This window comes from Papaver somniferum, chromosome 2 (assembly GCF_003573695.1).
Source record: "Papaver somniferum cultivar HN1 chromosome 2, ASM357369v1, whole genome shotgun sequence".
NCBI lineage: Eukaryota > Viridiplantae > Streptophyta > Magnoliopsida > Ranunculales > Papaveraceae > Papaver > Papaver somniferum.
Window position 1 is genome coordinate 208,576,385 of NC_039359.1, and position 11,868 is coordinate 208,588,252.

Below are 11,868 nucleotides of genomic sequence, written 5' to 3' on the forward strand. Positions count from 1 at the left end.
AAAGATCGAATTCTGGAAATGTGTCGGCAGATGAGAAAAAGAAAAGTCAAGCATGTGCGATATTATTAGATGGAGATTCTTCATATCGCTCACTTTATAAAGAGAACGAAATGACAAGAGGCAAAATGTAGGAGTGAAATATCGCACATTCATTATGTATACGAAGTAAAGGTCATCTACCTTAAGCGAAGACCATAGCACGTACTAAAATAAGGATGACGTATATAATGATGTCAGCATAGTCACGAGTAAAGTGTGATGATCAGTGCGAAGTGTAAAGTGTGCGAGATTGAGTGAATGTACATGAGCGATTGTAACGCACAGTGATTCCAAAAATAGGAGATCTATTAGCTGTCGTCCACTATGTAGTACCCTATATAAGGGGAAGGAATCTGTGTATTGAGAGAGATCTCTAGGGTGAGTGTTAGACAAGAAATTAGGAGAGAGAGAGTTTATTTGGAGAACAAGTAAAATCTTTCTAATATTTTGTATTCGATCCCAAGATCTTGATTAATAAACGAGTGATTTCCATTATGATTACTTAGAAAATTATATAATATTGAATGGATGTGGTTGTACGATTTCCTGCAACTACAGCTTTACAGAACAAATAAGGGTTAGTGAGAACTAGTTTAAAAAAGAAAGAAAAAATATCTTCCATGGGTGGAGACTAGAACTGGCAAACAAGCCAAAACCCGCTGGTTAACCCGGACCGGATCATGAAAACCCGCGCCCGGCTTGGCTGGTTGTCTAAACAAGCCGGGTTAGGGTTGGAGAAATGCCGGCTTGTTAGAAAACGGGTAAACCGGTCCGGACCGTAAACCCGCGGGTGCAACTCATATACCCGTAGACCCTCCCTCACTCACACTTCTCCATTTTCCGCGTTCCCCTCACTCAGGCCACGTTTCCAACTCCATCGTATAAAATCGAAAAAGAAAAGGGTAAAACCCTAGTTGTCGCCCTCACTTCCTCTTTCTTCTCCTTCTCCTTCACTGGCTACGATTCTTACTTTCTCTAGGTTTCTCAGCAGGGGACGAATCCAAATAATATTTTCCAAGCCTTTTCCTTACCTATTATACTCGGTAAGATCTGGTCGGTCTCTTTTCTTCTTCTGATTAATGTTGTCCTTGTTACGATTTTTTAATATGTTAGTGATGAGATTGAATGATTGATTATATTTGCTTCTTTTTTGAATTTGGGTCTGCAGTCTGCTACTTTTTCTTCTGATAAGGTAACATTAGCTGGATATTGGACTATTTCTGAAGAACTTGAACTTTGTCGTTTGGAAATTTTGCCTGGAACTGCCTCTGAAGCTCCACAATTTCGGGTAGTTTTCTGATAAGATGGGTTTGGGTTTTTTGTTGGTGGTATTTAGTTCGATTTAGTGGTGGTGTTATTTAATTATTGGCTGTAATCAAAAGAAGATGAATTTAAGATGACATCGACCGATGGGTTTGTTCGAATTGATACTCACTTGAAGCTGCTGCAACCGAGAGGAGAAAATGTGGATCTTAACTGTTATTAATGATTGATATCGAGATTCAAGAGTTGTCTGTTGTGGGGGAGATTAAGGAAGGATGAATGGGTTTGGTGCTGAACAAAACAAGATGGGTTGTGATTGTATTGTAAAAAGAAGAAACAAGAAAGAAAGAGTTGGTCTTGGATCTGTTGAATGAAATGAAAGTGGTGAATGATGTTGAAGTTGGGGATTAGATGAATGATTAGAAAGCAGTTTGTCTCCCATTGTTGTCTTTCGTTATACAACATTGTCCCCTTTAGTCTTTTATTGTGTTCTGTATAATCTGTGTTCGGTTCATTCTTGTTGTTGTATCTGCATTTCGCTTCTGGGGTAAACTAGGTTTACTGTTTTAGAGGTTGCCAAAAGATATAATCTATACTCAGTTTATTTTTAATTATAATTAAGCTTTAATTTTTTTTTAGTTAAACAGGCCGGGTAACCCGTGAACCAGCAAGTTTTACCCGTTATGGGCGCGGGTTGAAAAAATGACCACCCGTAAAGAATATCAACCCGCAGGTTTTGGCCCGTGCTAACCCGAACCCGTGTAACAGTAACAACCCAGCCCCGGCCCGCCCGTTTTCCGGCTCTAGTGGAGACTGCTCTAGTGGTGTACTATCCTTTTAGGCTCGATTATGACTCAACAACTAGCAAAAAGATACAAACCAAAGCATCATTTCTATACCATGACAGTGTAGACACAAATAAAGCTTTTGGCGAAGTAAAATGAAAAAGAACTTCAATTGTGAATCGAATTTGAGCCATTCAAAGTGTCATATACAACAAATGCAAGATTATAATTGAAGTTTTTCATTCCATAACGAGAAGGTTAAAAAATGGAAAAAGACATCCACAGAAACGGTAAGAAAATCACAGTTTTGGTTATTTTGGATGCCACCTCAAACCCGAAACGTTGGAGGTTACATACAATGATAGTACAAAAATAAATAAATAAGTTAATAACGTTGCTGATAAACTTGCAAAAGATGGTGCTTCCAGAGAACACGAACAAATCTGGATTGAGAACATTAATCAAAGTTTTATGAAAGAAAAAAATCAATTACAAAAAATAATTAGCACCGACGAGTCTCCAAATTCTATGATTTCTGCTTTTCAAATCATGTTCGCTTTACTACATGGTAACTTGTACCCCTTCTTAGTTGTTGTTAGAAGTCTGCTTATCAAAAAAATAAAGAAACATAGATAAGCCCTTTGGCATTGTTTTTATTGATAATTAAAGGGTCTCTCTGTATTTCTGTTAATCTCGTTCTCGTCAGTAACGTAAGAAAAACCAAATCTAAAGACTTTTCATGGGGAAACGAATTCCTGGCTGGAACAAACGAGTAACCAATCAAAAGTATACGCGTGTCAATAACAACCAGTTGTTGGTGGGGTCCACTGTGAATTTCCCGTTTTTTTTAAACAGAAGTAGAGGAGGGTTTGTCTGTGGTTTCTTCTTCATTTACTCTCTCTCTCTCTCTCTCTCTCTCTCTCTCTCTGTCTCTTGCTCAACGAAATTTTTCATTTTCTGAAACCAATTTAAACACCACCACACGTTTTCATCTCTGAAGTGTGCTGTTTTCGATCATCTGCCACTGTTAGGGTATTTATATAGCTTATTTAACATGTACTAATGGACCAATAGATATATAGAAGGATAAAAGTGTAAAGTGTTTTAAGTCAATGCTCTGTAATTACTGAAACAACTAACTACTATGTTTCTTGGGTTGTTCCAGGCAGCAATAGTTACCATGATCAAAGATCCATTCAAAGGGATAAAAGATGATATACAAGGAAGAAAGTTGTGTTATAAAGATGATTGGACTCATGGGTTACATTCTGGCTTCAGGTAAATCAAATCTACTCTCATACTTTGAAATCTTATTAGATAGATGGATATCCTCATTTGCATAAGGCTGTTTGGCCTTCATTTGCAGGATATTGGCACCTACAACCTATATATTCTTTGCATCTGCACTACCAGTGATTGCATTTGGAGAGCAACTGAGTAAAGAAACAGGTCAGGATACAGTTACCCATACATCGTCTTAATTATCTTGATAAACAGGATTATGGACTCCCAGTAGTGATTTTTGCTTGTAGATGGAAGCTTGAGCACAGTGGAGACTCTAGCTTCAACTGCGATTTGTGGTATAATACAATCATTATTTGGTGGACAACCTATGCTAGTTTTAGGCGTTGCAGAGCCAACCATTATTATGTATGGTTATATCTATAATTTCTCTAAAGGGAGAGCAGATTTAGGGTCCAAACTATTTGTAGCTTGGGCTGGATGGTGAGAATTTTTCATTTCACCTGTTTTTAGAGCCACTGTTAGAACGTTAAAGTATACATATCTTGTAATTGTGATGTTTTTGTGTAGGGTTTGTATCTGGACATCCCTTATGCTCTTTCTCCTTGCAATATTCAATGCTTGTACCATTATCAATAGATTTACAAGGATTGCTGGAGAACTTTTTGGCATGCTGATCGCGGCCCTTTTCATTCAAGAGGCTATCAAGGGAATGTTTAGTGAATTTGCGATTCCAAAGTCTGAAAATCCGAACGACGAAAGGTATCAATTTCAGTGGCTGTATACAAATGGATTGTTGGGACTGATCTTTACCTTTGGACTTCTCTTTACTGCTTTAAAGAGTAGAAGGGCCAGGTCTTGGCGTTACGGCACAGGTAAGAAAAGTATCTAACTGATCTATAACATTTGCACTTCTTCTAAAAGTAACTTTGAATTTGAAAACATTTTCGAACTGATCTATTATTACAGGATTCCTGAGAAGCTTTATTGCAGACTATGGGGTTCCTTTCGTTGTTGTGGTGTGGACAGCGATGTCATTCAGTATTCCAAGAAAAGTTCCATCTGGAGTTCCACGAAGGCTTTATACTCCTCTTCCATGGGAATCTGCATCGTTGTATCATTGGACAGTAATCAAGGTAACTATATATTTAAATCAACCTACGTGCATAAATTTTCTAAACCTTGATGTAGATGGCTGAGGTGTTTTATCGAAATTGCAGGATATGGGAAAAGTGCCACCGGTGTACATTTTTGCTGCCTTTGTACCAGCTGTGATGGTAGCTGCTCTCTACTTTTTCGACCACACTGTTGTTTCTCAGATGGCACAGCAAAAGGAATTTAATCTAAAGAAACCATCTGCTTACCACTACGACATGTTGTTACTTGGTTTTATGGTACTCTTAATTACCAAGCTTAAGATTATTCAGATTAGTTCATTGATTCATTCATATTGCCATATATAGGGTTCTATGTTTTGATTACTTTTTCTCAACTTGAATCCATCATTTCAGGTTCTGATATGTGGATTGCTTGGAATTCCTCCTTCAAATGGGGTACTTCCACAGTCTCCTATGCACACTAAGAGCCTCGCTGTTCTTAAGAGACAGGTGGGTTAAGAATCTAGTCTTCCTGTCTATTTCACCGCTCCTGGTAAACAAGAATATAATTTCATATATCGGCCAAGCACGTTGATCTGTCTCTTTCCAAGTCAGTAAACTCAACACCCTTTGCTATTTGCAGTTGGTTCGGAAGAAGATGGTGAGGAGTGCTAAAGAAAGCATAACCCAGCACGCTACTGGTTCTGAAATTTATGACAAGATGCAAGAAGTGTTCATTGAAATGGACAAATCGCCTATAGTAAGTAATATTCTCATATCCATGAAGAAAATTCGGAAACATAACATCCGTCTTTCCAATCTTGTTATTTCTCAACCCCATGATTTCTTTCTTTGAATACCCATATTACATTTCTATCATCTTAAGAGGTAAGTGCTTTCGGAATTTTGGAAACATAACATCCGTCTTTATTTTTCTTTCAAACACGTTCACGCTTTTATGTTGGCTGCATGGATTATGTGTGCAGTCAAGTTCAGCTGTAAATGACTTGCAAGGCTTGAAAGAGGCTGTGTTGAAAAGTGATGACGGAGGCAAGGATAAATTTGATCCAGAGAAGCACATCGACCAACATTTACCCGTCCGGGTTAATGAGCAGAGATTGAGCAATCTATTACAATCTGTCCTAGTCGGTAGTGCTGTATTTGCGATGCCTGTCATTAAGTTAATACCAACATCAGTACTGTGGGGATACTTCGCCTACATGGCCATTGACAGTCTTCCTGGGAATCAATTCTGGGAAAGAATGTTGCTGCTCTTCATCACTCCTGGTCGGCGGTACAAGTAAGTAGATTTTCATTTACTAGGATGTTGAGTTCGATCAAATTTTCTGATTGTTCGGTCGTCAACTTTATAAAATATGTGTGATCTGAATGAATTACTGAATATTGCGAAAGGTAATGGCTTCTTCTTTTCTCTGCATGATTGTGGCTGAGCAGGATTTTAGAAGGAGTTCATGCTTCCTTTGTTGAGTCTGTGCCCTTTAAACACATCGCCAGGTTTACTATCCTCCAGTTCGTATATCTTTTGATATGTTTTGGAGTAACATGGATTCCAATAGCTGGAATACTGTTTCCTTTACCATTTTTTCTACTAATAAGCATAAGAGAGCATCTACTCCCAAAGTTGTTTCAGCCGCACCATCTATATGAAATAGATGCAGCTGAATATGAGGAAATTGCTGAGGCACCAATTAGAAGTCGCAGTCTCTCATTCCAGGTAAAGAGTTAAATAAAGAAGCATTGCTGAGTATTTAGTTAGGTTAAGATTGATACGACCTAGAGTTATACTAGTTATGGTTTCCTTGTACATATTTATTTTGATCTTCCATAAACATTCGATCAGGAGGTGGTCGCATCTGGTGAGCAGAGTGGTCTAGAAATTTGTGGTGCTGAGATACTGGATGAGTTCACTACTAGTAGAGGAGAGTTGAAAAACCGAACTGTATCATTCAGAGAAGATAGCAGACCGTTAACGGTAAGGATAGGCTCTTGTTCACTTCATCCTATACTCACACAACACATTTACATGTCCATTTTGTATGTGCATGCGATGCTAAGATATGTTCTTTATCTCCGTTTACGTAATGATGTTAATTAATATTCTTAGAGGTATAATACTGTTCTATTGATGATTTTGTTTTGCTACATCGTATAAAAATTGCAGGTCCACCCTAACAGCACTGGAAATGAGTGAGTGCGACGCTTATAGCCAGCAATGTACTCTGGTGGGCGAAAATCCTAATAGTAAAAGTTTGCGTTTATCGGCGTAAAGATGGTTCGAGGCTGCTGCCCGAAAAAGTAGTTAGACCAGGCCGCAGTCGGTGCGTATCTTACTTCAACTCCTATGTACAGAGATGCGTTTTGTCATGGTGCTGTATAGGTTGTATTGATTGGTGCCTAGACTCTTTTGGCTTGTTTTGTGTGGCTTGTTTGTTTTGGGTGGATGGAATGGATTTAGTTTCTGTCACGCACTAAAGAGGTGAATCGTCGAACTTCTCTTAAATCCCTGTACTTGGGGATTTTTTTAGTTATTTTTATTTTTGCTTCATAAAAAAGCCACCATTATAAGAAAAGGCAACAAAGCCAAAACTATATATCGAAGTAGGGTTGGCAATGGATAACCGAATATTCGATATCCGTCCGAGTCCGTCCAAATCGTTAGGATATTATCCGAAATTTCGGATAACGGATATCGGATACGGATGTCTTATCGGATATTCTTATTTTAACCGGATACGGAAAAGGCATTATCCTATAGGATAATATCTGATATCCGTTAAAGAATGCATATGTAAATTTTTTTATATTTTTTTTGAGTAATATATTTAGTTGTTAGCTTGGTAATATGTGAAGAGTGGTAGAAATAAAAATATTATGGAAGAACAAAAACCAACTAGTTTTATTAGTTGTGAGAAAACCGGAGAATTTTTCAATATTGATGGAGAAGATTTGAGTTTTTGTTTAAATCTAATTTAATATAATAATTTTTAAAGTCAAATTTGTGCATTTGATCAAGGTATTTGGTTTTGTCTAGTCGAATTTCCTTAGGCTTCCTTTGATTCTTTTTGTAATTTATGAAATTAGTGGAAGACTAAAAAAAACTTAAATTACTTTTATTATAATGAATTACTATTGGTTATTACTGAATATTATCGGATAACCGACATTATTATCGGAACGGATAACAAAAATATTTTTGAATATCCGTCGAATATTATCAGATATCGTCGGATAGCTACCGTTGACAGTCATATATTGAAGGCATTCATAGTGCCGTGCCCAACCCTGAGTTCTGGCTGGCTACAAATTCCCTACTCTTACTAGGTTGGTTAGCAACATTTAACATAAACATTTTCATCTTATCCTTACAAATAATAATCTCGAAAACCATCAAGTGATCCGACTGTTCTCACTCTCCCTCGTAAGGGAGGTTGGGTTAATTCGAACCAACATTTCCTAGTTGGGACACTTCTAACCAACCTATGTGGGGATTGAAGGTCATATTCATGTACAAAACATTATCCCCTAGAGCAATATTCAACATATTCTGGACTATGCCGTTAACACGAAATTTGGGTTTACATAGTATATTGGTTCCAATCAACGAGAGTCACTGTTCCGGTTGACCGGGATCACCCCATCAAGTGGTTCCAGCAGGGTCCATGCTGTGAACCGCGGGTGTACTACACCCCTCCCGCCATTTCCAAGGGGTATAACTAACGGAGTCAATTGTATCACGGAAACCGTCAACACGTGTCGGATCCAAAACCAATATTCCGTATAAAGGAACGCCGTTAGTCATGGGAAATGGTAGAGTTAAAAATACTACTTGTATATTCTTTCTTCTGCTGCTCCACCATTCTCTTCCGTTTTAATCGTTTGCCTCTGATCAAAAAAATAATAAAAATTTTTTGCAAACCCTACCACCCCCCAAGAAATTTTTGGTTCCTAGAAGGATTCAAGGAATATATTCTCAAAATTGAGCTCCTTTTATTGCTGCCCATCAGGTCTGTTTCTTCTCCTTCTCCTTCTTTTTCTCTCCATTTCCTTTTGTTTTTTCAATTTTCTAGCGCTCATTTTTGTTTACCTGTAAATGCTGTAAATTGGGACTATTGAGAGTTGAGAGGTAAGTTACGGGGAGGTTTATCAATGGGTTGATGTTTAAAAATGGAGGAAGAGGAGGGATTTCTGGGAAACCCCCTCTGAATACCATTTGGGGTGAAACCAGAAAAAGAAATGGGGGACAAATAAAAAAGGTTTACTAATTAGGAGAAACAGAATTCAGTGCTGGGTTCGCCTGATTATGAATGATTACTGCAATTGAATTTTCAACTTCTCAACTGTTGGTTGTGTATGTGTGGTTTGTCTCAATATCTGATTTTGGGTTTCTTAATGAATTAGGAAAATTGATGGGTTGTTGTTGTTCAATGCTGGGTTTCATGAATTTTGAAGTTGTTAATTTGTAGTACTACTAGTTATTGCAAGTGTGGTGGCATTCTAATTTTGTGGTGTATCACTATCTTGTTATTGTTCAAGACCGGAGCGTTTAACTTCAATTGCGTTGCAAATTCATGTGTGGTGTGGCATTGCAGTTTTGTATTTGCAGTAGTCTCATTGTATCTTTTTATTCTTGAAGACGAAAGTGTTTAACTTCTGCATTGCAAATTTATGTGATTGGGATCCCTTATAACTTTTCGTACTGTTTTTCTTGTTTTCCATGTAGAGTATTGTTGGTTCCAGTTTCATGGCAGCTCACTTACATGAAGAGATGAGGAGACTGCAGAGTCTTGTGTGTAGACTAACTGCAGAGATAGATGTAAAGAATGAAAGGATGGAATACATGGAGAGGAGGGTAACCGACTTGTCGACGTCTCTTGATATAATGACAGATGAGAGAGATAAACTAAATCAAGCTTTTCTTCAGCTATCGATGTCACTTAGTAGAATGACGGAAGAAAGAGATCAGTTGATTCAAGCTCATCTTGAAGGTAACTACGGTGTGCAATGAACATTCGACTATACCATTTGAACACTCTAATGGGGTTGTTAATGCATGCTTTATGAAGACATTTTTTTTTGTAACAAGCCTTGTTTTGTTTAAGGTATCAACTGAATCTAACATGTATGCCCATCTTAACTTTATTTCAGAGATGAGAAGTATGCAGAGGATTGTGTACGAGAATGAGATGCTTATGAGGGACTTAGAGACTCACAATAGAGAACTCGAGCAGCAACGTAGGAAAATTGACAAGCGTGAGGCCCAATTGGATCTCTGAAGCAAGCAACTTTCTCTCTTAAGGGAAGAGGTATTTATACTTTTGTCAGCCTGAACTCTATTGATTAAACCCTCGATTCCCTTTTATGTCTTTTCGGGCAACTTTGTGAACCATGACAAGCAAACATCATTGGAACAGAAAAAGAAATTGGAAACCTTTTACCAGATATATCTCTGTTTGGATTGCCACTGCGACACAGGTTACAAGAAAGCTAAATACTGTGCAACAGAATTTTGAAAGAGGGAAAGATACAAGTAATGGAGAAAATGTTCAAGCCTTAACAGAGGTGGAAGATATGCGCAAAAAACTGGAAGAGAAAGATTATGAGTTGGATATTTTGACTAATCTGAATAATAGAATGGTGAATCACTTTGTGCAAGAGTTTAAGAGGAAGAATAAGAAGGATATCAGTGGAAATCCTAGAGAATTATAGAAGGCTGAGGACAGCTTGTGAGAGGGCAAAGAGGACTCTTTCCTCCACTGCACAGACTACAATTGAAATTGATTCTCTCTACGAGGGTGTTGATTTCTACACGTCTATTACCCGTGCCAGATTCGAAGAGATGAACATGGATTTGTTCAGGAAGTGTATGGAGCCAGTAGAGAAGTGCTTGAGGGATGCTAAGATGGATAAGAGCAGCGTTCAAGACGTTGTTCTAGTTGGTGGATCGACTAGGATCCCTAAAGTGCAGCAATTGTTGCAGGAGTTCTTTAATGGGAAAGAACTCTGCAAGAGTATTAATCCCGACGAAGCTGTGGCTTACGGAGAGGCTGTGCAGGCTGCAATTTTGACTGGTGCAAGTAATGATAACTTGAATACGATTTTGCTGTTGGATGTTGCTCCTCTCTCCCTTGGGCTGGAGACTGCTGGAGGGGTTATGACTACTTTGATTCCAAGGAACACCACCATTCCCACCAAGAAGGAGCAAGTTTTCTCTACCTATGCCGACAACCAACCTGGAGTGTTGATTCAGGTGTTTGAAGGAGAGCGAGCAAGAACCAGGGATAACAACCTGCTTGGTAAATTTGAGCTTTCTGGAATTCCACCCGCGCCTCGTGGTGTCCCTCAGATCACTGTTTGCTTCGACATTGATGCAAATGGTATTCTTAATGTATCTGCTGAGGATAAAACTACAGGGAAGAAGAACAAAATCACAATTACAAATGATAAAGGAAGGTTGTCGAAGGAGGAGATTGAGAAGATGGTGCAGGAGGCAGAGAAGTACAAGACAGAGGATGAAGAGCACAAGAAGAAGATCGAGTCGAAGAATTCTCTGGAGAACTATGCATACAATATGAGGAATACCATCAAGGATGAGAAGATTGGTGGGAATTTGGATCCAGCTGACAAGAAGAAGATTGAGGATGCCATTGAAGGTGCTATCCAGTGGCTTGACAGCAACCAGCTTGCAGAGGCGGAGGAATTCGATGATAAGATGAAAGAGCTGGAGAGTGTTTGCAACCCGATTATTGGAAAGATGTATCAAGGTGGTGCTGGACCTGACATGGGTGGTTTTGGTGGCATGGATGAGGATGGTCCTTCAATGGGTGGTGCTGGTGCAGGACCCAAGATTGAGGAAGTTGATTAAGTTGAATAACTATCACTGCCTGGGGGCGTGAAGTTGGATGGGTTGTGTTTTGTTGTTAAGCTCAGTTTAGTTTACTTGTTTTTAAGTTTAGTTTTTCTGTAACAAATGATGATGGTACAGTCTTGAGTGTTGGCTGTTGGAAATATCTGAGTTTTAGTGGATGTCCGTCTTTCATATCGTCTGTGTTTCTTTTTTTTATTATTTTTGGTTCCTGTCTATGTTTGAGTTTTGATTATGAATTTCGCTGGTAAAATTAATTTTCTTTGTCTTTCATATTGTCTGTGTTACATGCTTAAAAACAAGCAGTACTAATTAACTTTCAACATGTTCTGGCAGAGAAGGAGAACTTGTCAATTTACTTGCTGAAGAGCTCCCTTCAGAGCTATCAGAGCCTGCACGGAGCACTCGGTACAAAACTTTGCTTGCTAGAGATGGGATGCAAGAAAAGGACTGGTTATCTCTGGTTGAGGTTTACACTGATGTGTGGTTACTTGCAATCATATTTTTATTTTGCTGCCAGATTTGAATGCGATAGAAACGACAGGCATGCTCTTCTTTT

At 38.5% G+C, this 11,868-nt stretch overlaps 1 protein-coding gene and 1 pseudogene across 1 annotated transcript; both read left to right on the forward strand.

The window, feature by feature from the left end:
- Positions 1-3,096: 3,096 nt before the first annotated feature.
- On the forward strand, positions 3,097-6,908 carry LOC113350361 (boron transporter 4-like). Its single transcript, XM_026594473.1, has 13 exons — positions 3,097-3,119; positions 3,253-3,365; positions 3,454-3,536; positions 3,620-3,812; positions 3,900-4,204; positions 4,299-4,465; positions 4,550-4,723; positions 4,841-4,936; positions 5,070-5,186; positions 5,413-5,726; positions 5,882-6,161; positions 6,288-6,419; positions 6,609-6,908. The coding sequence occupies exons 2-13, from the start codon at positions 3,268-3,270 to the stop codon at positions 6,636-6,638; spliced, it is 1,989 nt and encodes a 662-aa protein (XP_026450258.1). The 5' UTR covers positions 3,097-3,119; positions 3,253-3,267; the 3' UTR covers positions 6,639-6,908.
- A 1,413-nt stretch (positions 6,909-8,321) lies between these two features.
- Positions 8,322-11,490, forward strand: LOC113350362 (annotated as a pseudogene).
- The last annotated feature ends 378 nt before the right edge of the window (positions 11,491-11,868 follow it).